Here is a 27724-nt window from a genome sequence, read left to right on the forward strand (position 1 = left end):
CTTACTTCCATTTAGTCCAGACATTTATCCCCATCAAAGAAAAAGTAAAACCGAACACTTTCATGTTTCATCCAGCATGAAAAGTCACTTTCTTTTTATTTGTTCAGACCTGGATCCAAGTGTCTCTTTACAACCACCTATGAAGAGCAATGATCATGTCAGTATTTCCTGGGCCAGCTGAACTGGCTAGTAGAGCTTTGCCCCATTTATTTTTCATTTCCTGAGGCAGAAATAGCACCTAATGGAAAAGCAATGAGAAAAATTCTCCTACGAGAATAATCCACATTCTTCTACCTCATTCACTTCAACAGTCTTTACCATTCAGGGCCTAATGTCCAAACTCAGTGAAGTCAGTAATGAAGCTAATACTCACTTCAAGACTGCAGGATCAAGATTTCGCTGAGGAAGGAGCAATGCTTTTAAATTTCTTGTGCCAGTATACAGGATTTTTTTTCTCCTGATGATAACTTCCCCAACTATTTCAAATTGAAGCAGTCAAAGAAAATGCTTTATCTCTGCATGAAGGAATATAGTACTAGCGGGAAACATGAGACACCGTAAATACGGAAAGCTGCCATGTGCACTCTTCAGAAAAGCTGTGCATCACAGTCTGTGTCAGTTGTCCATGTCCCTTTCACCTCTCCACCCTGGAGGCAATGCAACTGGGCCTGTCCAAGACACTCATCATTTCTCAATGGCTCTGGCATAGCTCAGAATGAAAATAAAATAAAATAAAATGCACTAAGTTACTAGTTTCTGACAAAGCTCTGCTCCGAGACTCCTCTTGCGGCTGCTATGATTTATCCCCCAACTTCCCCGCGCCCTGCAAAAGGTTCTGAAGAGGAAGAAAAATAAAAACACAATTAGCAGACAACTGAACCTGCTTTGTAATCTGGAGATTGGAGATTTGGTTTATTATTCTATTCCACAGTGTGTCAGAGAAGAATAAATTTAAGAGGACATACAAGTCAACAGAGACCAGTAACCCTTGGCTTGCACTGACATTAAACCATAAACAGCCATTTTATTTTATTGCCAATTCAACCACTTCTACCAACAGGTCAAGGGCTCAAATCCACCTTCATCTGACATTGTGCCCTCAGTTCCTAACACACCAGTGATAATATGTCTCTTAACGGCCCAATTTCATTTGGACTGGTAGGGCCGCATCTCTGACCAGGAACAGTGCGTTGCTGCGACTGCTTGCCAGCCCCATGCCACCGGGCGCTTCCAACGCCGCGTGCTGCCAGCAAGGAGTCTCCTCCCCGGGACCCATCCCAAAGCACGCAGATGGATTTGCAGCACACGGAGGAGCCAGGTGCCTCTCCCAGCTCCCCTGTGTCAGGGCAATGAAGAGGATAATTAAGCATGGCTGGGATTTACTGAGCTGGCAGATTTAGTACTGAAGGAGAACACCTGGCACAGTAAGCAAAATCCTGATGCGCGCTGCATTGCCTGCAGGGGCAAAAGGAGACAGCCTTATTCACGTGTCAGCTTCCCCTCTTGATTGTGTCCACTGATTTTCCTATTTTTCATCATCCTGCTGAAAATACCCTTGTAACATCCAAATTTTCACACTGAACAAATATATTGATCAGATCTTAATTTTGCTGGCAATACTAGCTACCTTCTGAAAATGAGCTTCCTGTCTATCTTTTTTCTTTTTCACCACACACAGCCAACAGGCACTGTTCTCCCAGGATTAAGACTAGTCCAAGCTTAAAAATACTCACAACTATTTTTTAACGAATCACATAAAAAAATTTATTACCAACCACTATGCAAAGGAAAAACTGCCTTAGCTATCTTTCGGAAGCCATGAGAGAATTAATGCATACTATGTACAAACATAATATAGAAACTGGTTCCATTGTGCTCAGCATAAAAACACATGTTACAATAAGGGATATTGACTATATTGATACTAATATTGATACTATTGACATTAGTAGTATCATTTAGCAATGTATAAAGTCATTAGATGGAAAATGGAACTGAAACATAAACTTTAAGTCTCCCAGAAGTTTGTGGAAGTTCTCGATCTATGTGCACTTTGCAGCTGAGATGTATCTTCCTTAAAATTGGTATTTCTAGGCTTTTCATGGGTATTTCCTTCCTCAAGAAGTGTGAAATTTACCATGAGCCTGTCTTAAACTCTCCTTTCAAAAAATTTTCCAAGCTGTCAGGTTACTAGTTTTTAATATTAAAAGAAAAAATTACTAAAGGAACAAGAAATGTTTTTTTAGTACTAAAACCTCTCGTCCTAGGAAAAGTAGTAGTTCAATGGAGCAACAGCGGAAGAATGTTGGTTCTAATGTGCTCTTAACCAGTTGTGAAAATACCTTATACGATGGCTCTTGCAAATTCTCCATGTATTTTTCACAAAAACAGAATAAATGAAAGAACATAAGACACGGTATGTAAAGTCTAGAAAAGTCAGGATTTCAAGATTCCCAGCCCGCCTCTGCTCCTAACTGGTTGGGAGTTCCCACATAGTGGTTAACTTTCTGCTCCATTTCTGTTCTTCGCTTTACACATCTGGGAATCACAAATACTTGCATACTACTAAACAAGTGAAAGGGTTAAGCAGCAAAGGTAGAGCCCCTTTACACAGTCTGATGACTGAAAGTTTCTAACTTAAGCTAACAAATATTAATCTTGATTAACAAGGCTCTTCTCACATAATCACCTCTTCCATGGGAAGAGAAAGAGTGGTCTTAAAAAAAAAAAAAAAGCTTGTTCTTTTCCACCACGTGTTCTAACTCAAAATGTGCGTGCCGGTCCAAACATTGTTAGAGGGTATCTTCCAACCATTTACTCCTTAGCAGAGATGCTCTACAGAAACCATGGCAGTCAGCTGGGTCACCTTCAGAGGTGGCAGAAACCCATCGCTCCATTTTGGGCTGTGGGCGGAGCACAAGGTGCAGCCCCTGCTGAACCAGGGGCATGGAGGTTTCTCATGCAGCCCGTTTGCCTGCTGCCCCCTCACGCTGGAGAAGAGGCAGCAAGCCATCAGGCAGGGTGCTGCAGGCCATGCGTTGGACTGCGGCCCCTGAGCAGAGCTGCTCATCCTCAACCAAAGGCTTTTCTGTTTCAACTCTGGCATCAGAAAGAGCGGGGAAAGGTGGCATATTCACAGGACTGTTTTGAGGAGACGCTTACTTCTGTTTTGTGTTCACATGCTGTTGTTAGTTGCAAAACGGTTCCAATGCAGATGTTGCCAGTGGAGCATTTTCAAAGCTCAGCTCCTGTGAGAGGAACAGGGGATGAGGAGGAAGGAGGCACATTCAAACTGACAGAGAACTGTAAACGCTACAGCGAAGGAAGTGGCTTACCTGCTCTAGGAAAATTCCCTTCACAAGGATACAAAGCTGTATTGTGTGTCCCCGAAGCCAAGGGGATCTGGCTGTGGAGTATGAAACCGAGCTTTAGGCGGAGCGTTTGAATCGCATGGGATAGGCCACAAAATACATGTCGTGGCTACCGATGGAGTCTGCAGTGAAATCGGGACGGGAGCAGAATAAACTGTGAAATCGGGACGGGAGCAGAATAAACTGAAAAGCAAATCACAGGCTCAACTGCTTCATCGGGTTTTTAGCACAATTTGATATGCGCTTAGGTAGAACAGTTAGCCCTTCTGGCTATGCTCGGGGTGAAGCAGGACAACTCTTTCTTGAAAACACAAAGGGAGAACTCGGCCGCAAAGTGAAGCAGCCAAAAGTAACTCTAACGCAGGCAGTTAGTGAAAAGAAAACAAGGGTATGTATCCTGAATGACAAAGGCTGAAATTGCAAAGTAGTGTTTTATTGTAGACATGGCAGTCTCATTAAGACAAGCTTTGTAAAGAGAAAAGTTATCTTTTAATTGATCATTTGACACAAGTGAAAAAACCAGACCACACTGGGAGCATACAGAGACATCATTCAGGGCCTTTTTCTAAGACCTGAAGAAGGGACTGTAATGCACACAGCTTATCTATTTTCTCCAACTAAATCAGATGGTCTAATAAAAGAAACTACCACTCCCTATAACCTCTGCCTTGCAGAAATTACTAATACAGGGATATATGGCTCCACATCAAATATTTCACAGCAAATGGAATGGCTCTGCTCTGTAACGAGAGCACACATGAGATCATCAGACACACAGCGTCTACCAATGCCAGCATAAGTCATCACGGGAAACTGAATCTCCAAATATCTAACAATAAAGTCCAACAGAATAAATCTGAGGATAAATATTACATTTGACACACTATACAGCCATGCACCTGCTAATATCAATATCTGAACTCTAAATCACATGTAATTTACTCTTCATGACACCTACAACTGTGGGTCAGGGGCAGATGCAGAGCAGTTAGCAAAGTAATCATTCCAAATTTCAACTACTAGTCATAGACCCATTTAGTAAAACCCAGCGCCATCTCTTTTCCAGTGAAATCCCTTTGACACAAAGCCGCTGAATGGTACTATTACTGAGAAAAGAACAACAAAGCTTCATCATATCTTCAGTCCGATAATCATCACGTCTCTTCTGGTCACTTTTATGTTACCTTTTGTCTCTTTTATGCCTTCCTTCGAATTTATTTTTAACATCTTATTTTAATATAAGGCTATTGGCTAGTTTGAGTCTGTGGTTTCAATTCTCCTTAATTTTTCCTAATATACAAAACCTGATAGCTGAACTCAATTGATTATTACCTGTTTTGAATGTAGAAATCTAATGATAGAGCTCAAAACCGCTTATAACCGCCCACAAATTCTTATGGAGTCTACTTCTGTTGTAAAGCTTGACAGAAGAATATATACTATAAATACTATAAATAGTATTACTTTCAACAAAACTGCAGAACAAACTGAAAGTAACAGGGACAGGACAGGACGTGGAAGGAAAAGGTTATTTTCTCATTTCTCAGTGAATTACTTAGTCATTTATCAATACACAAAGGCAACAGCAGCAGGTGAGAATACTATCACTATATTAGAACATTTGTACAGCAGTGAGAAAATACATAAATACATTTATTTTCACAGTGGACCAGATCAGTAATGTATCTTCTCCTTATACTAAAGGCACATCTGATTTTTTTTTAATATTATGAGATTTGTAATATTCCTTTTTAAATGAACAGGCCATATTACTCAATTTTGTATCTTCTGGTAGATGCATTTAGCAAAAATAACTGCTCACAGTAATTGTTCAAGTCTTATTAAAAAGGGATCCCTTATGCTATTTATACAAAGACTACCTACTTTGTTCTTTATTTTAAAAAATTTACAAAGAATAATCTTAAAAGATCCTAGTACAATAAAAACATGCTTGCTGCCTGCTGCAGCAAGGTACACTAATATTCTACACATTATTCTCACAGTTTAAGTTGCAAACTCTTCTAACAGTGATAAGGTATTGACTAGTACTACACAATGCTCTTCAATAAAAGATTTTTTAAGGTTATCATTTTGAAGTACCTTTGTTAAATGATCTCTACTTTTGTATCTCAAGGATTATTGCTTCATTCAATTTAATGATTCATTATTACCACGCAGGTAAAAAGAACATGTAAGGTCAACAACTATGGCTATTAGCTGTAACCTAACAAGTGCTACACTGTATAATTGATCCATTTTCTTCAAGAATAGAATTCAAAAATAGACAACTATTACCAGCACCTCTATAAACCAGTATGGAAAGCCCGGAGGCAAATGCGTTGAGATAACAGCAGAGAGAAAGAAAGGGAAATGGGAATACATCAAGAGTTTATTTATAGTTAAATATCTGAGAACTCATTTCTTGGCATCTTATAATATCTACACAGTCTCACATGGATCTAATGTTCAGACAGTGTCTCCACATTTCAGAACAGAAAAACTGAGATTCAACTGTACTTGTGATACTCTTGACTTCTAAAAATGAGAATAGCTCCTTCCCAGCTGAAATAGTTTCAAGACTGGCGGTTAAAGGACAAGATTTCAAGAGTTTATTCCCTGTACAAGTATTTAAAGGTTTCTGCAACCCACTGTTGGCAGAACTTTCCTTGTGGTTGTAACAACAGTAGTCTCCAAGACTAATGTTATCCACTATATTCATATATAATTTTATCTTCAGTATATAGAAGTTCTTCACAAGCTTTGACCTTCTGCAACAACCACAAGTCAAACTCTCTGACATTTTCCCCTGTCTTTGCATGAACACTGTTTTCCAGTGACAGGGTGACAGGTGACACATTCTTCTCTCAGGGTGAAATCTGGAATTGCACGTCACTTTTGGACAGTGTCCCTAGGTCTCACTTCTCCTCTTTCTGTATTTCTCTCATTAACACCTTCAACATCCCACTACCTCTGCTTAGGCCACGAGTACTGAAGAGCTGTAAGAAAGTAACTTCACTTTCTCCACTCTTCTATTAGGAAGTACAGTACTGGCTAACGCTGGTGTGCACCTAAACTGTCTGTGAGCTGGACCACACTGCCACCAGCGGGGATGACTGGGGGATTTGGGCTGCAATCACGGCACCGATTAAACCCAAAATGCTGATATAGAAACAGCCATTTCCACTCCATGAGAATTCCTTCCCCCCTGGCTGTCCTTGACAGCCTTTAAGGCTGTTTCTTTATGTAGAGAAGACAACCTTTAGCAAACTGAAGAATCTCGAACACTCATTTACAAAATTCCTGGATGTTAAGGGCTCATATGCCTGAAAACTACTATGTTTTAATATTTTTTGTTGTTTTTCAAATTGATCACAAGTTCTTGTAAGAAATACGCTTTCTTTACAAACCTTGCCTTTTTTTACTTCAGAGAGAACACGGTATATAAACATAAAAGGACAGATATTTCTCAGGCTCTTTAAAATAAGTCTTAAGATGCCATATAGGTCTGATCTATATATGTATAAAGCAACAAAAGCAATGAGCCCACATTACATTAATGAATGTCATATTTTACATTTAAAGATCCTTGAAAAAAACTGAAACTAACATGGGCAGCTTTACTTGCATTCATTTCATTAAATTTTGCTCCCAGAAGTTTCAATAACCTTACTCTCTAGTTGAAATTAAATTATACATTTTTTTTTAAGTCTTTAAGTAATATCCCATATTCTTTAATGGTCTTGTATCTCAGCATCCCCCTTTTCTAATACACAATTAATACTTGCAGATGATAAGGGTAGTTTGTGTCACATATTTTACGGGTAGCTGTAATTCTTCTTCAGAGAGATTCTTTCCACATATAAAGCTAGCATTATTGTATTTTCCAGCAATTCCAAAACATTGGCATAAAGCAAGCCTTTAGTCTCCACAAAAAATCCTATTGACTTATGTTCTTGCCCTCATGGCAGTACGTAAAGAGAATAAAGATACAACAGAGGCAATACGCGAAAATGGTGCAATAAGTATACTGCTGACTTGGAGATAAAAATAAATACATTAGTAACTTGTGGTTGATAATCTCACCCTTCACACTGAACTCAGATGCAGAGGCTATAGCTTTAGTTCTCAGGTCTGCCAAACTTTCTAGATCACTCTACATAAATATTTCATATCGTGCCTTAGTTGCCTATCTGTAAATGCAGGATAGCAATACCTCCTATCTGCTCCTCTCTTGCCTTTTTTTAGACTTGGAGCTTTTAAAAGGGGCTGTCTTTCACAGTTATGGCACGATGGAGTTCCCATCCCAGCTAAAGGTTCTGTAGTGTCATTGCCACAATAGTCATTAAGAGCAGCAGCCATACGCATGAGGGAACGTTAACTTGTTTGTATCAGAAAGTGGAATATGATGCTTTTAAGACTGCAACACACTTGAGAGATTGCACAAAACCCACTAAGTCAATGCTGTGTCACTTCTTCCATGTGTATGCTAGAGAAAGCATTGAATAAAAACATCCTGAAGAGTCATACTTCTTGCCTTCATTGCTGGAGCTTATCCCTGTTCCCCGTACTTCACAGGAAGTCTACAACAGCTGCTATAAGCAATACTGTTTGGGGCAAGAAATTTACATTCTCTACAGAAAAAAATGTATCTTTAGTTCACACATGCCACCTACATCCTCAGTGAACAACAGTGAAGTTTTTCCAAACTCACTCTCGCATTGTCCTGGCAAGTCACGTGTCTCTTTGAATACTTGCTCAGAGCAACTGGAAGCAGATTCTTGTACAGCGTATTTCTTTTGAGATCAACAAATCAAGTATAATAAAGCTCAGAAAGGGGAAAAAACAGCGAGTCATCCACAAACTCCAATTTTTCCGTTCAAATCAAGGACTGACTGAATACACACACAGCCGGGCTGTGAATTTGTCTTCAGCCAGTATAAATTACTGGTTTGTACAGTCTAAGCCTCCAGGATAAACAGGCAATTTTTGAACAATTTGTATCCAAACAAGCTTTTCTGAAGCTACTACCTTGTCCTGCTTAGAGCGCTTCTCCTCCCACCACCTCAGCATATGTGCACCTGTGACACGCATGCACACAGTGTTGTCAGCAATCAGAAGACATTCAGTGAAGCCATTTTACCCACTGACAGCAGAAACAAGCTTATCCTCAGGGGCATGGATTGAAGATGCTGCTTGGATGCTGGCTGTAGGACTATTTTTGGTGATTTTCATCATTAAAAATTGTAACTCCTCACTCCTTCAACAAGGCTTCCTTTATTCTTGCCCTTAAATCAAAAGGGAGTGACTTTCTAGTTAGGGAAACAGGAAAACTAAGAATACAAAAATTCTTCCAGGAGAACCCACAAACGGGCAGAACATGTTAAGAAATAAAATCAAAACCCACTGAGAACAAAAGACCTATTACTCAATCTGTTCTTCACTGCACAATGTCTGCTTTCTGATATATCTCTGTGATCCATATCAAGACAATTGATGTCCACAACAAGTACTACTGAAGCATGACCTGCAGGGGATTCCTTTCACTTAAAGCCTGAACTGGATTAAGATGTTAAGTATAAAGTTCATAATCTGAGACTTTCCCACCAGCAAAGCACTAACACAGTGAAAAATTACAGCAGCAAAGGTACGGTATTTTTCACTCTGCAATAGATGACACATGGACAGCTTGTGAACAGAGTACAGACCAGTGGGAACACCAGGCAAGCAAGTAGTGCAGTTGTGTGGATGGGCAACCTGCCACTCACATACCCCCAAATTAGGGGTAGAGTCCCTGGAGGACCAACACCAGGAACATCCAAGCCTGTGAGTAACAGGCACTGCCCAGAGGTTGCTGTTGCCACATATCAAGGAGGACTCAGAGGGGACCACAATGCCTCTCAGGGCTCGGCATATACCTGGTCAGAGAGTTGGCTTGGGCATCGCCAACTCCGCTGGGAAGATCCATAAGGGATCTTTGCTTGGGCAGGGGAGTCTGAGAGCATCCATGTTGTATGAACAGACATGTGAATGTGGTTGGGAATCCTCTCCCTTCCCTGCTGTAAATGCTTTCCCATGCAAACAATAAAAGAAAGGTTACCTGTGAATTGGCATGTGTTTACAGTCTCCACTGTGTTCCCTGCAACAAAGGGTATGTTGAATGGCCCAGCGCTTCCATGGAAAACGCACAGATTTTAGCATTTATGGCAAAGAGTAAAATTTGGTCAGTTTTTACAGGTTATGGGAACCAAAACAATTTTTTGAGAGGCCAATCTTTTACTTCAGCCTCAGTCCTTTACTACAGCCTCAAGCCTCTGATTCTCAGCCACTTGGCCCAAAACAAATCAAGACAGTAAAGAGCCTAAGCTGATGCCCAGTGAATACCTTATACAGGCAAGGGTCAGGCACTCCTGACCACATTCCTCCCATTAACACCACCAACGCTGCTTATTTCAAGGGTATGAGGCAAGGGTGAGGAAGTAGTCAGGCCACCTTCATCAGCTTTCTTTGATCAAGAATTTCCTCTGTACAAGAATCATTTCTCACCAGCTGTTTTTAGCGCCATATGTCTATGCAGTAAAAAATGGCCCTTAGCAAATGGAAGAATCCATTCCAAAATGCTAATTTAAAACGATTTACGTTTCTAAGCTTTCAAGAGAGGAGGGTACTTGCAATTGCATAGGTTTGAGATTAGGGATACAGTTTCATAGTCCAGTTAAACCAATCTAATGGTGACTTGCTACTAGAAAGAGTAGTCTTACTTCCTCCTTTTGCCAGAACTAACAACTGTGCAGCCAGCTTGCTTTCTTTTTTATTTGTTTGGGTTTTTTTCCCCCCTCCTTTTGGAGGGGCAGAAGGGGCAGGTTAGTTTTTGGCTGGCTCTGATCTCCAATCCAGCTGACCTGACAGACTGCCAATCCCAGCATAAGAGAGGCAACAGAAACAGACAGGTGTCTGTGAAGAACGGAGGTCTCCTCTATTTCCATCTCCACACAGACATATCAGCTCAAAACACTGGGAAATGAATCTTGATAACATTCAAAAAAAGCTTGGGGCTTCAGCTGCTCAAACTACTGGGTAAGTTTTACAGTCACATTATAATAGGGTGACTACCAAATCATAGGGAAAGCCTAGAACATGATATGGGTGGAATCTTGTTTTGTATCAAAAAGCCAAGTTTAGGGGCTCCAGAGACTATCAAAGACCGCTTGCCCAAAGCATGCTCTGTTTAGAAATCAGCAGTTTCCAAGCACAGCTTTAGGAAGGACAGAACTTGGAAAGCAAAAGTATTTTTACAGATACATCAGAGTACTGTGTCATCTTCTCTAACAGGAGAAAGTATTTTGGGGTGTTTGCAGTAGACTGGCAGAACTTGAAGGCTACATCCTATTAGCAAGCAATGATCCTACTAGAAACTGTAGATTTTGCTTATTCACTGATGCTGAGGGCTCAGCTGAAACTAAAGCTGGTGGGAGGATCCCTCCAGAAAGAGCTTGGAGCAGGGGTTGGGCAAGCCCCGGGGAGAAAACCTGGGAGGGGCACAGCTTGGGACGCATGCTTGGGTGGATTTAATACTGCTTCGTAATGAAGCTCTTCTGTGAGCAAAGCCAAGCACCAACATGGGGAGGTGTAGCTCATACAGCCACCAGAATTGGTGTATTCACAGGAAGAGTCGAGGAAGGCCTGTATCCACACAGTGAAAAGCTTTGCTCTGAGAAAAAAAAAATGAAACAAACAACAAACACAAAAACCTGGCAAGCAAGTTAATCCCTGTGCATCCTGGCCTCTTTTCCCAAAAAGTAAAATGGATGGAATACTAAAACCTACAAATAAGACATTTGACTCTGTATATATGGTATTACCTTCTCCTCAATAACTGTTAGGCTTTTTCAACATATATACTGACAATGTTACATATTTTCATTTCTTCATGTACCCATACTCTCTGATACCACAACTACTGATTTATATAGGCATTGCTACAGCTTATGACAAAGAAACATAACATTAATTCATAATATTTATTTAGTGGTAAAAGAAATATATATATTCTATGGAGCTAAACAGCCTATTTGATATTAAAAAAAAAAAGATGCAAAATGTCAGACTTTTGCCCAAAACTTAGCTTCAAATCATTCAATCAGAACATCTCTGTCTGGAATTGAGCACATGGTCCTGCATCATCATAACATGAATAGGAAGGTCTTCCTAATATTTTTCATGTTTCCATTCAGCCAACTGAAAATGAAATAAGCATGATGTCCTTAGCTTCCAAAAGGACAGAGTCAAGTCCTTCAACAGTTTTACATTAATTTGGTTTTATGCTTTATCTTTTAATGTTTTTCAGTTTGTAACGAAATGTATTTCCAGCCTATTTTCCCTTATTTCTCCCTGTGCTCATACTGGTGTGCTAAGTTAGCACAGCCTCTTTGTTTTGATTTTCTCCTCATTCATGAATCAGTATCATCATGGACTTACTCAGCATTGCAAGGCCAGTTTTGGGAAAACACTGTTCTGGGAATACATCTTATACCGTGCTCCCCCTACAGGGAAATGTACTGCATTGAAAGCCAGATGGTTTCAAAGACGGTTATCCAGTCCCCCTTTTTCTTTCTGGAGGAAGCTTAATTTTAAGAAGTGGAGATGGGAGCAATGTCCTCATCCAACATTTGTTGCTAAGCTCCAACATTTGCGAATGAAACACTTACAGCATAGGTTGGGAGCAGAACACCGACATACAAAAGGCCAAAGCAAACAGATATGTGTTATGCTAGGTTACATTTATTTGATTACTTTATTAGAAAAAAGTAAATGCTCCTGCTTTAGACTTCTCTCAACTCTGAAGAACAGCAGTCAAAGGCTTATTTTCTGTCTCATGCATTACCAGACGAATTGTGAATGCAAGATATTTTCAGGAGTGAAAATACCCTAAACCAGACAAGAGCATAGCCTAAATTTCCTATTCCATCTTTTTTGCCTTAAAAAAAAAAAAAAAAAATCCCTGCACTTAATTAATTAGAAAGAACTAACATGAAACATATACTGCCAATTTTACAATCAAATTTCACCTGTTTTTATTTTCCAGTTTTTACTTGAGGGGACTATGCATTCATTTTGCTCATTTAAAAAGTCTGCCTTTTTATTATGAGTAAATACTGAAATGTAGCATATTTACAGTTAAGTTTATTGTCATATTCAGAGTTTGGAATTGGCCATTTGTCTGATTAAGTTGTACTGTGCAAAGGAACCATGACATGTATAGTAGGAAACGAGAAATGGCAGACTGGAAATTTTAAAAGGACCATCAGCTTTGCAAACGGTATGCTCTGGTTTAGAATATAATCTACTAAAAATGGGTACCAGAGAGGGAGATCAAGGTTCAGTTTCCTTCATGAAAATTTTAGCGCATTCTCTCCCATGACTTTGGGAAGGAGAAGCTTGCCATTTCCAACATTACATTGCTTCACAGAATGATTTTAATAATAGCAACGGCCATAATGTTTCTCTAAATTGGAACCTTCTTTCGCCCTGGCCTGTATGACTCTCAGGTTTTCATTTGGGGTCTGGAATAACTGTCATAAGAATAAATGGACTGTGCATATATAGGCAAGAATACGCCTAGACTAAAAATTAAAGGACTTTTTAATTGAATCTAAATTCCTTAAATATTAATGAGCATTTAATTAAAGACTAAAACTCGAAAGAAGCCTTCCTGACATGAGTAGTAATTTTAGGATGGAGCTTGATATGAATGGTGTTACGTGACACAGCAGCCTGCAATTTCAGGGGGCTGAATTCCAGGTCTGGGGAGGCTCCTCTCTAGTCCCGTGTTCCCAGGACCCCAGCGCTGGCATGTCTGCTGCAGTCCCGGTGCCTCCTTTCCTCCTCTTCTCTGCCTCTACATTCCACAGAGCTACCTGTGAATCTCTGCAGGAAGGCCGTCTCCTGGAAGCGACTGCCACACCACTTCTCCCATTCTTGCCCTTAGCAAGTGGGCAAGTATGTAGCACTACACTGATTCAAGAAAACAGGCAAAGAGTTCTTCTACTCCAGTTTAAATTAAAATTTGACAGGACAAGCACTGAAAATATGAAATCATTGCTCTGTGTGAAAAGCCTCTCTTTTGCATAAGGAATATGACAGTTCAATTAACACTGGCCTTATCTGTCCTGTTACAGATTAAACAGTCCTTTTGAAAAACTGTGTTTTCTGGAGTAGAAAGGAAGTAAAGAAGAAAACGTAATGTTTCGCCGACACCAAGTTTGGGATCAAAACTTAAAAGCCGACCTCACAGATCCAAAGCATGATCTAACGCAAGAAGCACTGCTCTTCTAATCACCGATAGTACAGACAATGGAAGAACCACGTTGTGACCAAAAGCGATCAGTCTCACATGGCATCACCGTTCTTGAATTGATTTGCATGCGGTCTCTTGTTCTACAGTAATTCCATTAAAGATTCTATTAAAAGCATTTTACCCTGGAAAGGAGACTTCCACGGTATGCATTACTATACTTACAACAGTTCTACTGAATGCTACCAAGTGTAACATATTTAGATAACAAACTCTGAAGAGATTGAGGTTATATGTTCTTCCCTGTTCTTTTGGTGAGAATACTGTCTGTGCACAAAAACTGCAGTAAATAAAGCATCTAAGGGAATACAATAGAATATGATCTGTTACTATCTCTGTGCTGATAAAGGGGCATTGCAAAAAGCTATCGGTTTCGCCCAAAAACTAAGAGGCAGCAGAAGTTGTTCGTGTGTGACATACTAATGTTGAAAATTCACAAAATAAGAACGCGTTTCTAAGAAAATCACAGAGAATGCAGGAAGGTCAGACTAGTTTCAAGAGGCAGATGCAAATGAAGCTGGCACAGAGGGAAACAAGGTTCTACTACTTAGTCAAGTTGTGGTTTTTTAAATTAAATGTTTATCTGTAATTGAAAATCATGCAAATTATGACAACAGCAATGCGGTTGACCTATATTAATGTAAAAATGAGTTTTCAACTGTTTTTAATATTTATTACATTATGTGCTTACTAGAAGACATTTCAAACCTGTTTTTCTTTTTACATTGAGCCTCAGTTAGAAATTAGAGGAAGAAGGCTACCTTCACAGCATCAGATACACCAGCTATATTTTTGATGATAAGTAGAATATGCAGAGTTTTATTTAAAATAATAAAAAAAAAATAAGGGGTTTTGTTTCGGCTTCTCTTTAATAATTCTTAACAATTAAACTTTAAATATGTGTACTGACAGTGGTAAAGAGCATTTCTTAAAATATCTGCATATTCTGAAACAGAAGAATAGATGCAATATTTCTATAACATTAAAATTTTTCTATACTACTTATGCAGCTATATGTCACCCCCCCCCCAAAAAAAAAATAATAATAATTAGATGCTGAAAGAAGAAAGTTATAATGAAAGCTGGGGCAGGCTAGAAGGAATGCAATGGAGCAATACTTCAGCAAAAAGAGTTAAGACTTTAAAATATAGGGGGCACTTGATCCATCCTTTATCAATTACTCTAAGAGCTCAACAGAATCTACTTAAGCATTTAGAAGAAGATAGGGCAGTGCAGGTAGATTACTCACTTTTAAAATGAACATTTATTATCCAGGGAACCAGTAATGATAGTCACAAAAAAGTAAGGCTGGAAGTGCTTTCATGAAGTCCATTCCCCTGCCCCAGGGCAAGATCAGCTATACATAAACCATTCCTGACAGATATTTGTCCAACTTGTTCTTAAAAACCTTCGGTGACAGAGACTTTGCAAACTCCCTAAGCAATCGGCTGCAGCTCTTTACTATCCTTACCATTAGAAAGATTTTCCTAACGTCTAACCTAAATCTCTCCAACACAGTAAGTTTGTCTATTCTTTCTTTATCCCCAGCAGAACTGGAAAACAGTTATTACCTTCCTCTTTACATGAAATTTCCATATATTTTAATAGTTACCACATCTTCCCTCATTCTTTTATTCTCCAAATGAATAATGGCCAACTGGGCCATATGCAATCTGCTAGAACAATTAATTTATCTCATCTCCAGAATAATTCCTACAAGGAGCCTCCCTATTCTGGAACCACAACTCCCATGCCAGAAACATCTCCACCCAAAACAGCACCAGTTAAGCAGAACAAGAAGAGGGGAACGAAGCCAGAGTATCAAGGCTCTCAGATTGTCTTCCTGTAAAGAAAGGTCCCACAAAACCAGCAGAACCAATTGTAACAGAGATTCAAAGAGGGGAAAGATACTCACTCGAGACGAAGGCAGAGGAGAAAAGTAGTGTTTGGGATAGGGGGGAGTCTAAAAAAAAAAAAAAAAAAGAGGGGGCGGAGAGGGGCTTTCAGACACACTGCTAAGTTGCAGTGAGTTGTCTGGAAGTAGGAGAAGACTGGAAACAAAAGAAGGTTAAGGACAGCAGTGAAAACTAGGAACAATCACAACAAATGTAGGAAATCTGGAAGAAAAGAGAGACCAGATGTAGGAAAGGGAGGGGCGGAGGAGTCTCAGTACCTAATGAGGGAGAGAGGGGATATGGGCATGAATGGAGAGGAAGGTAAGAGGTGAGGAAAGCATGACAGGTAGAACAGGAAATGCAACAAAAATCCTGAATCCCAAGGGTATACAGAGCAGAGGTGGGGGCACTGGAGAAGCTCCATCAAGCTGCATCCCTATGAATATGAGAAACTCCCAACAGATAAATTCAGTTTCTCTGTTAAAGTAGGGCCTGGGGGAGTATCAGCCAAGCTGAGGAGTAACCTCCTTGGGAGGGACTCTGCCTCTTTGGGTACGGCCCAAGGTCAAGCCTCGGCGAAAATGACCTTGCGACAAAAGGCTGAGAGGGATTATCTAAGATTTGAGGGTAGAATCACTTCAGCAGGGGAAAGTGTGGGGAAGAAGATATGAAGCTATGACAGAAAGGTATCAGCAGGTGATAGAAAAAGTCAGTGCTAGAAGGGCAAGGGTCCACTGCACAAAACATCTTCATGTTTATTCCAGATTCCCTAGTGCTCCATCTAAAAAACCTCCAGCCTGAGGGCCAGAGGGTAGGAACACCTAAGAGTCAGCTCAGGTCTGGCAGAGCTTATGCTGAGCTGGAGCTAATAAAATCCTGATGGACCTAAGCTGACCCCGTGAGGTCAGGAAGTTTCATAGTGTGATCCATAATCCATCCCATAGTATTCCCCTTATCTGTTACTTTCAAACATCCAGGACGTCCCTGTGCCACATACTCCCCATGGACAAAAAGCTGATTTCAGAGTTACTCTGTTCTGCTAAACCAACACTAAAAACACAGACTGGTGAAGAAAGTAGCTACTTTTAAAAAACAGACTTTAGCTGTCACCGATTACTCCAACACTAGTCACCCTAGCACTGGCTCAGCAAGAAGTCAGGCTGAGCAAGAAGGGCTAGTACTTCATATGAGCAAGACGGTCCTGATGAGGAAAGCAGACCTTAGTTGCACGGCTGTATGATGGCCACAGCTCGCCATATAGCTCCGTGCAATGGACATGTCACAGCACAGTACCCCACTGCTTCATGGTGACCTAGGAAAAACATCTTCAGAAAGTTTGAGAATTACTACACTAATCTGAACACAACTATTTCTTCCATTCTGAAGGGTCATGTTGTTGAGACTGCTGGTCTTTCTTTTTGCTCTTCTCTGGATGCTTCCAGCTGTCTTGAAGGGTGCTGCTCAGAACAGAAATAGTACACCAGCCACAGAGATGCTAAGTAGAGAGCAAAAATTACTTTGCACGTCTTACATACAGACTCCTGTCCATACATTCCAGCATAATGTTTATAGCATAGTATTGTTGATTCACAACCATTTTCTGATCTCCTGCAACTGCCCATCTGTTATCTGCAGATCTGCTGCCTCACCAGTTATTCTACATTTTGATTTGCACAGATGATTATTCCTGTCCAACCACAATTCAGAACTTGTTCTTAATGAACTGCATCCTATTTGTTTTAGATCAGTTCTCCAATAAACCATATAAACTTTGAATTCTAATCGTGTCCTCGAAGGGCTTACATCCCCTCCCTGCTTGGTGTCATCTGAAAATTCTGCATGCAGACTCTATCATCTAAGTCATTAATTAAAATATTGAATATTTTCAGGCAATTCTGGGCAGAATCCCATTTGACATATCCTTCCAGTTTGACTACCAATCACTAGTAATTATTCTGAGAACAGCTTTCCAGCCAACTGTGTACCCACCTTACAGTATTTTCTTGTAGTCCATATTACCACCTTGCTTATGAAAGAGTGAAAAGCCTTAAAAAAAATGATGATACGCTATTTCTCTGTTCACAAGGTTAGGCTCATTTGACGAGGTACTTTCTGGGAAAAAAAAATCATGCCAATTTGCTTATCACATTATCATTTTCAACCCATTTAAAAATAATCAGTTGATTATTTGGTCCAGAATTTTTTCCAAGAATTTAAGATAAGCTATCTACTCCAAAGGGGAAAAAGAAGGACTCAGGAAAGTTTACATACAGGTGCAATGTTTGCCCAGTTTTTTTGAACCTGGCTGGTCCTCCAAATGTAACCACTAATTGCTCAGACATTGCTTCCAACTATTTCACCATATACATCAGAAAAAATTTAGTAAGCTCTGGCTGGTTCAAAAATATCTATCTTATCTAATTATTTTATAACCTGTTCTGTTCCTGTTTTAGCTGGAATTCCTACCTTTTTCATAGTAGTATTAATTTTCTTAGCCACCTGATTACAGTTACCCCTACTGGCAAAGAATGATGCAAAAAAGTCACTATCTACTTAGCCCTCTCTGCACTTTCAGATCATCAGTTTTGACTTTTCCTGTCAATTAGTAGTCCAGAAACTCAGTCTTCCTCTTACTACTACTGTGCATATAGCATGGTTTCTGGTTACCCTTGCCCTTTATTAGCTGTACTTTGGGCTTGGCCTGTCCGATTTGGCAGCTGCATTCTTCTGCTATTCTTTTATACTCATTTCTAGTAATGTATCTAGCTTCCACTTTCTGTACGAGTCCCCCTCAATTTTCAGACCATATAATTTTGTCTCTTCCTATACTTCCCTTTACTGGGACATATTTTATTTGTGCTTTTAATACTCTATTATTGCTTGAAGAGAAAAAGTTAGTTCCTTTAAAAATTGCCAACACTTCAATTTCTTTTTCTCTTAGATTTGTTTCCCAAGAAAACTTACCTATCTATTCTATGAGCTTACTGAAATCTGTTTTTTTGCATAGTTTCTTGTTTTTCTTCTAAAGTTCTCCTTTTTTCTCTTCTAAAGGATGCTGAGCTCTCTTTTTCATGATTTTGAATCTTTTTTCATGATTGCTGTCACTATCATACACTCAACCATTTTTTCCCTAATCAAACGTAGGAACATTTCCCTTCCGTTGCATTCTCCATATTCTGTAATCCTGATCCTATTATACCCACTTGAAATTAGTATTCAGTCCGTAAAGTGAAAAAGCTGTTACCATCAGCTGTTGTTTGGTAATACAGGTTAAAGTGACTGGATCAGTCCATGTCTTGGAACAGGAGCCATCTGCAAAATAGGGCAGCTTTGGCAACTGTATCAGCAAAATGAGCATAGAGACAGGATCGAAATACCTCTTAGCCTTAACCATAAGCCTTGCAGGCCACAGGTATTAGCAAGGGAGAAAGGAGGCTGACAACATACTCCAAAGGTGGCGACACAGAAGCACCGTCCTCCAAGGCATCTTTTACCAGAGCTATGCTCAGTTGTAAGTTGAAAGCAATTACTCCGATTGTTGCAATAGCTGCAATCATGTAGCATTGCGAGATTGACACTGCTCAAGTTTCAGACATCAATGCTTTTTCTGTACATGTTGATGACACATATTATTAGCTCCCCTCTGCATGTGGTCATGCCCACTCTGCCCTTGCAACTACAAAATATCTGAGATACTGCTGCACTGCTTTCTTCTACAGCTCAGCCAGCATTCCAGCAGGAGAAGCAATACAGCAAGGATCACAGGAGCAATGATACACACCTGCCATTACACTTTTATTGCAACTCTTAAATTAGCGTAATACACACCTGTGAATTTCTTTAAGAAGTTCTCATCTACCCACTGCTTATTTCTGGATCCACTATACAAATCTAATAAGGAAGAAGAAGGATTTCCAAAAAGTGAATGTGGATATTAATTCGATACAAGTTGGAAGAAACAGAACTCCTTGCCTTATTCTTATATAAGGCAATGATATTTCAACTTGTTTCCTTTACAAGTCATGTGACTGCATGGTGCAACTGGGCTAAGCATTTAGTGATTCTTTAGCATAGTTACCAAGATTTGAAAATGTTTGTCAACATCTTTACCTGAAGGCAATTTCAAAAGAATATTAGAACTCCTTATGAGAGAGAGAGAATCAGAGCAACCTTCCTGCTGCTAAGGTCCCCAGAATAGGCACAAATCTGATGGGTTGTCACCAGAACGTGATTGCTGTCCTGGGCCTCCTTGGACACCATTTTCATCTTCCTGAATTTTATGCAACATTCCTTGCTGGTCCTCTCGTACCCAGATGAGGCTAACAACCTCCTGACACCCTGAAGCCTAAGCAGTCTTGCCTGCTCAAGATGCCAACTACCCCTATCTTCTTGAAGCTAAAGAATAGCAAGTGCTGTGGCAGAAGAGTGTCAAGCTTGAGAGGAAATAATACAAAATCATATTAAAAGGGTGCTAAAAGTAATAAGGGTCCCAGCAAAGGGGAGAGCCACAAAAGGCAGGACAGGCAAAGAAGGGAACAGATATCCAAACTCTACAGAAAGCAGAGGAGGAGTAAAGAATCAGAGGGATGAGCTGAGGGTTGGTAGACGGTGGCAAGCAGAAAAATGCAGGAACAGTGCAGGAGTCACGGCGGGTGCTACAGGAGGGTGCTGAGCGTCAGGCACAGGCTGGAGGGTCCTGTGGTGCTGCAAACGACCCAGGGCTTCCAGACCTCACATCTCCCATCAGCAGTGGAGCATACTTGCAGCAGAGCTTCCAATCTCTTTTCCTTCAAGAAGCATCTCGCTCACATGCACAGAAACCATGCTGTGAATGAGGGTAGCATGAGGCCATGGAGACAGCTATGGGATTGCCTTCAAAATTGCACAACCACTCTGAACTAACACGTGAGTGCAGACACCTGGCCACACAGCTACCATCACACTGCAGCAAGAAGGGTGGGAGCAGCATCAGTGAGGGTGGATCTGCTTTGAGAAAGAGCAAAGTGGGGGGCTGGCCTCTTGAGGAAAGAAACAGTTTTGTTGTTCTTTCATGGAAAGCGTTCCTAGGACAGCTAAGAGCCCAGAGTAAAGCAGCCCAAGCTAGAAAATGATCCTCCCATACGAACAACCCCCAATCCAGAAAACTTCTTATAGAGGCAAAAATTTTAAATTAGAGAAATAAATGTCTCACATCACTTACTTTGACTGTGGTACTAATCCACTAGCTAGCCCTACTAGAGCAAGAGAAATATCCAGTTGATTTTCTGTCCGCTTCTTACAGGATCTCAGCTGGCCGGCAGATGTGGAAACAAAGCAGCAAGATCTTCTGATCCCTGTTTCATTTCTCCCGCCTCTCGAATTAGAAACCAGTTCAGACATTGAAAGTGTTTGATGAATTCCAGTGGAGTTTACACCAGAGGGAGCTTTTTTCAGAGAAACAAACCACTGTTGCACCCTCTCTCTTATTTAATTATATTAAACACCTCTACAGGGAAATACATTGGAATCAGCTGTAACAATTATCATTTAAATCCTTTGGTTTTGTCAGTTCAAGAATCACAGCACCTGAACCAGGGTGGTGAAAGAGGGAGTACAAAGTAAAAGTCACCTGGAAAGTCCTGCTCGAGATGTGCTCTGGCTAAAGAGATAAAGCTCAGTGTTACCATGTTTCTGAGAAGCCTCTTGAGATGAACACTGCCCATTCTATGCCCTCTCCAAACTCCCATGTTAAATATAAGAGCAACTTAATAGACTACATTTTATACATCATAAGTGGGCCCAACTGACCCAGGAGGCCATTCATTGTCAAGCTGTTAATGAGTACTTTAACGAGCAAAGCTTAGCTACGCCTTCCCTAAGGCATATAACCATCCATTTCGGAGGGCTTGAAATATGGATCTAAAAACTGTGTTGCTCACTATTAACACTACAAGTGTTGAACTGTTCCCTAAGTGAAGTATTTCAAAATACTATTCAAAGTCAATGTATTAAAAGGCACTAACTACAGCCAGGGACTATGGAATTTATTTTCTAAACTCTAGTAAGCTGTCTCAAAATTATTAGCTGAATTAGAACAACAGAAGTCCTTACCTGTGAAAGCATTTGTGGCCTGAAAACCAGCTTCCTGCATACTGCTCTCCCAGTGAAGCTTGTGATTCCAATCTTAACCTGTCCTTACTGGAGACAACTGCTGAGCTTGAAGCTGTCAAGTCACTTCCATCTTATCTTGTCAGAGTCCATTTCTCTTTCCATTCCCGTATTTGACATCATCCAATTCCCACCTGATCCCAGGTCTTTCGAGCCGTAGGCACAAGGGATCTGCACTGAACCCAGGTAGCAAGTGTTGGACAGTCCCATCAACCATCCAGCCAGAGAATTTGGGCCATGATGAATGTGGAAATGAAGAAAATTGCCCGCCAAGACTTTATTTCCCTTTCACAATTAAGTTCTAATCCTCTGTTCATCCAGCACCATTTTTTCAGGTCTCAGCCAATAGTGATGTTCAATTGTCTCTCCTCTCTCGTGTTTGTCTCCCCTCAGGCACGCTCACTGAGAAATTAAAAAAGAAGAGATTATGTTTCCTGATGACCTGTAGCAACATTAAAATTAACAGACTCCAGGGAACAAAAACCCAAAACACATTATCAGGGATTGATTGTATACATTAAAGGAGATCTACAGAAGGCAAATATTACGATTTTGCTGAGATGCAAACTGTGACCACACAGCTCTTTGAAGTGCAGAGGAGCAGTGCTCAGGGTGTCATATGCATCTCTGAGAACATGATATGATTTACATTTCAAAAGCCGTATTTAGCAGAGATGGGGGCAGCAATACAATAACAAAATTGCAGTTAAAAGGAAAAAGGAAAAATACTCAAGGATCTCAAGTCTAGTCTATTCGAAACCACAGTAAGATTATTAGCATTTTATACAGCCACTTCCCTTTTTTTCTGGAGCAGGAAACAGAGCACTGTATGCTGATGCTACATAAGCAGTTCTAACATCAGTCTTCTGAGGTTAAAGACCTTTGTTTATCTGTGCTGTTGATTTTCTGTTTAAAATCTCAATTGTAGCACAACTCAGATGTCTTCAGATATTCAGTCAGGGTAAAAATACCCACAGGCTATATAAAAGAAAGGTGGATGAAGTTTTTCCTGATACTACTACTTCTCTGTAGGGGCATGGACATCTGCAACGCACTATAAACACAGAGTTGCTGCACATCCAGCTCTTAAAAAATAGGATACGTTTACTTTTATGAGGTGAAGGAGAGCAGCAGACAGGTACATGTTTTGGGGGCAGGTTATTTTAGAAGAATGGTGCTGCTCACAGAAAGAAAAGAGGCCTTAGGAGAAGAATCTGCTCACTCCCCAGTGATCCTCCTTTTTCACGTAGTAATGCCGGGCTCCCTGTTCTCTAATTCAGTGATATGGGCAGCTGGAAACCACATCAGTGATGAGTCTTAAATCTGCTAATGAATTTGCAACTAATGACTCTCACCAGGGCTTGCAACACAGGATCAGACCTGAGGTGCATTTACCGGAGCAGCCCATACCGGGCTGTGCGTCACTGTCAGCACCAGATGCCCCAGATAACAGTGTAAGAACCAGCTCAGGAAGCAGATGTGAATAAGCTGGAAATTCAGAGAAAAACTGAATAACAGAATCACAGACTGGTTTAGATTGGAAGGGACCCCTGGAGATCATCTAGTCCAACCCCCCTGCTCAAGCAGGGTCACCTGGAGCAGGCTGCCCAGCACCGCATCCAGCCAAGTTTTAAATACCTTCAAAGATGGAGTCTCCACAACCTCTCTGGGCAACCTGCTTGGTCACTCTCACAGTAAAAATTTTTTCCTTATGTTCAGACGGAACTTCCTGTGTTTTAGTTTGTGCCTGTTGCCTCTTGTCCTGTCGCTGGGCACCACGGAGGAGAGTCCTCTGTCTTCTTTGCACCCTCCCTTCAGATATTTATATGCATTAGGACATTCCCCCTGAGCCTTCTCTTCTCCAGGCTGAAGAGTCCCAGCTCTCTCAGCCTTTGCTCATAGGAGACATGCTCCAATCCTCTAATCATCTCTGTGGCCCTTCACTGGACTCCCTCCAATACACCCATGTCTCTCTTGTCCTGGGGAACCTACCACTGGACCCAGCATTCCATGTGTAGCCTCATCCAGGCTGATCAGAGGGGAAGGATCATCTCCCTCGACCTGTTGGCAATGCTCTGCCTAATACAGCCCAGGATACCATTGGTCATCTTTGCCACAAAGGGCACATTGCTGGCTCATGGTCAACTCATCCACCAGGACCCTCAGGCCCTTCTCTGCAAAGCTGCTCTCCAGCCAGTCAACCCCCAGCCTGTACTAGTGCATGGGCTTATTCTTCCCCTGGACTTGGTACTTCCCTTTGTTGAACTTCATGAGGTTCCTCTCTGCCCATTTCCTGTCTTGAAAACAACGCCTTTACATGTAATATTTTCTATCAGAAAAAGCTGTAAAAGAAATTTCAGAATAGTGTTTAACATGCTATCACTCCAAGACTTCAGCCCTTCAAAATGCTTTTTCTGCCTTTCAGAGTGCTTTATATAACTAATATATAACTAATAACTGTTTCATATGAGGTTACGTTATCCTAAAGCATATACTGCTGAGCAAGTATATGCTTACACGTATATTAGCGCACACACACACACGGTAGGACAAATTTCTCCCAGCCCCTAATATTTTGCTAACCACTGTACGATGACTACAGATGGATGCTGCACACATTTCCTAAGCTTTTTCTCTAGAGGCATTTTTATCTAGAGTTTCTTCTATATTTGTAAGGTTAGGTCCCTATTTACATTCACATTTTCAGCCTTGTAAGTTCCTATTTGCATTCATGATTTCAGCCTTATAACTCTTCCTTTGGTTTATAAATCCACAATTTTGATGCCTTCTATTTTCAGCATTTTAACCTCTCTCCCCATCTTAGAGGTGCTCAAGAAATGTGCCTCAGTACCTTAGCATCCAGGGAAATTCTCTTGTGGTTACTAACTAGTTACATCTTCATATTAGATATAATATACCTCTGATATATTTTCGACATCTTCAGCATTTCTACTAAACTAGTTAAGAACTCAACAGTGTTGAAGTAACTCTACCACGCAGGAATGTTCAGTAACCATTGCTTCTTCAGATAGAAAGTACGTAATTGTAACAACATTATAGGACACTAAAACACAGAGTTCATTCAAACCTTAATATTTAAAAGCTAGTGCACTGAAGCATCAGCACTAAGCCTGCTCTTAAGGCATCAAATGAAAAAAGATACTGATAACTCATGATTGCCCTAAGTGAGCATTTTCTGTCACTGCAAAAGCGCTCTCTCTCTTGGCACATAATGAACTTTGCTCAAGAGACTCAATCCTGAACTTGGCGATGGACGGCAGGACATGATTAAGGGAACAGAGCAGACGGCTGGGGTAAGTCCACACAGTGCTTACAGCTTGCTATGCCTTTTCACAATTTGAAATCAATTTCAGCACTTAAAGACTGCTTCTCACTCACACTAAGCAGGTGATTTGATGAGTATTTTCAAAAGGCAGGCCTTTCATCAGTTAGTTAAATTCAGCCACATTTGCACAACTGCAAGTCCCAGATTTCCAATACACGCAGATGAAGACGACAACGCAGACCGTCCAATAGTATAGCAAATCAACAAACGGCAACTTGCATCTTTAACAGCTCATAAAGATACAACCATTCAAATGTATTTTATATTATTCAGAACTTTTCCCATCAAAGCTGAGCTGGCATTTAAACAGAGGAGGTTTGTGTGTGTTTCCTAACCTACTGGCATGTTTGCATGCCAGAAAGGGTCAGGACCCTCCCTGATACAATTCAGTGTGGCTCTGCAAACTTCAGTGAAGCTATACGTTTATCCTTTCATACCAGTGGAGTGCAGACATGTTAAACTAACCAGTTTAAAGGAACCAAATCTGAAAATATCTATCTGAAAAAGAGAGAGGAAAATAAACAGTACTGTTTGACGATCACATATTATTATAGTTCTGTTTAACTGATACCATTTTCGCAACTTGCAGAGATCCTAGTGGGAACCCATCCTATTATACTGGTCAGACAAAAAAGAAAATCTAGAATAGAAAGACTAGGTATTTTCTCCTTGTTCCACTTGTTATCTCCCTTCCAATTGCTACAGTAACTCTGCCTCTACTTCTGCTTTCATTCATCGACTGGAATGTTATACAAGTCTTGGAAGCAAAACAAAACGTGTTTTAAAAATATGTAGCTGTGCTGTAAAAGATTTTCAGGTACTATGCACTTACACGATTGAATGCCTAGAGAAAGATCAAATCCTTTTGTTTTCATCCTCTCCCCTTCACTCAGATTTAGTCCCGAGAAAGATACCACCACATAAACCTCACACAAACTGCATACGAAAAATATGTTGACTATTTAACACATTACATAAGTTACAGATTCTCACAGTATATTTAGCTAGTCAACCTGCTATTCCTCTTTTCTAAATATTTGAAGATTCAGTATTAAAGGGCCCATTTAAAAAAGAATCTGAGAGAGAAAAGTGGCAGCCAGTGAGTGTCATCTACTCCTGCAATAATATCTAGGTTTTATGAAGTATTGCGAAATCGTTAGTCAGGACCAAGCCTCAGTAATTCACAAATAATTGGAGGAACTTGAACTGAAAGGAGAAGTGAAATATTATTTTTTCCAATACCAGTATCTCTGTAACATCTTGAACAACTCAAAAGCATCGGCCAAAATGCAAATATTGCAGTTTAGTCGGGGTTTTTTCCATTTCCTTTCACTGTATACAGTCTGTTTCTTTGGCCGTGTGCTGGTTCCCTTAGAGACATACATGCAGTGAGATCGCACTGGGTGTACTGTCAAAAAAGACTACAGTTATGGGAAGCATTTCCTGGGGCAGCCCTTGGCGTAGGACATCCTAAAGAAGAGTGGTAGACTGCGGTGCTTAAAAAAAAAATTACAAAAGGAGCATCTGCAGAGTAAGCCTATATGTTTAAACTTTTGATAAATCTACAGAATAGCTTCTGAGCTGCACTTTAGTTTAACTGCATGAAGGAAGGCTTCACTGCTTGAATTTTCAGCAGAGGTTACAGAGGCGTGGAAGGGCAAAGGCTGAACTGAGCCACCGGCAGCCCTTGCAGGCCCTGCGGAAGGCAGCTGCTGCCGCCGCCGCCAAGAGCTCGGCCTCTGCGGGAAGCGCGGGGCAGAGGCAGCGCTGCCCGGGCCGGCAGCATGACTGCAGCTCACAGCGGGAATTCGGCATTGCCTCCAAATTCACGGATAAAAGTAATGTGACTTAAGCCAGGACAAGTACAAAACTACCCATATGCTTAAATACTTTACTGATGTAAGGCCTATGCTTCCTATACCTCATGGTAGCATAGATTTGGATATATATTTAAGGAGCTTCTGGCTGGAAAAAACTTTCAACACCTTATTTTTATAAAACTGTGTTTGCATAAGAATGTTTCAAAGTGTGCTAAGGCAATTTAAATTGCAGCATAAAGCGTACACATATGGCATACCTCTCCATTCTCATTTTGGAGTCACCCAGCATTTTCTAGGCTTTGTTTTTGTTTCTTAGAGAGACTTCTAAACTTCATGTTAATATTTACCCATTATAGCACTCTTCCTTCTGAGATAACCAGTGCTAAATGAATAACAGCTTTTAGGAAATACTATGTTTCGTAAGTCAAAGACCACTTAATATTTTAAATCAAGGCAACTTTCATAGGAGAACATACCCAATTGAAACTGAAAAACAAATGTTTAAAATACATTTATCTAATCACATCTTTCTCACATAAAACATGTATTTTCAATTTATGTCCTCAGCAGTTGCATAGGTTAGTTGTGACTTCTTAAACGGCTGCTGTATTTCACCTTCTTGGTGAATTTCAGCAATTGATGAAACAAGCTTGCCCGTTAAATTACCTCATACATAGTTGTAGTCTCACAGATATTTTCAGATATTCTTCAGCTTGTTTAGGAATAGTGTCCAGGCTTCCTTTTCCTTCCCCCCCCCCCTTTTTTTAAGCAGGACTCCCTGAACCGGGGCAACC

The 27724-nt window shown here is 40.5% G+C and overlaps 1 protein-coding gene across 10 annotated transcripts in view; it reads right to left on the minus strand.

Moving 5' to 3' along the window:
* The window catches only part of LDLRAD4 (low density lipoprotein receptor class A domain containing 4), a 305627-nt gene that overhangs the window by 171022 nt on the left and 106881 nt on the right, over positions 1–27724 (minus strand). For 8 of the 10 annotated variants that reach the window (XM_026094306.2, XM_064507163.1, XM_064507160.1 and 5 more), the window contains one exon: positions 21708–22166. The exons of the other annotated variants lie outside the window; for them this stretch is intronic. In XM_026094306.2, the coding sequence (XP_025950091.1) occupies positions 21708–21747 (40 nt within the window). In that variant the 5' untranslated portion in view covers positions 21748–22166. The remainder of the gene's footprint in view (positions 1–21707; positions 22167–27724) is intronic. 10 annotated transcript variants of the gene reach the window in all.

The sequence above is a fragment of the Dromaius novaehollandiae genome, chromosome 2 (genome assembly GCF_036370855.1).
Source record: "Dromaius novaehollandiae isolate bDroNov1 chromosome 2, bDroNov1.hap1, whole genome shotgun sequence".
NCBI classification, from domain to species: domain Eukaryota; kingdom Metazoa; phylum Chordata; class Aves; order Casuariiformes; family Dromaiidae; genus Dromaius; species Dromaius novaehollandiae.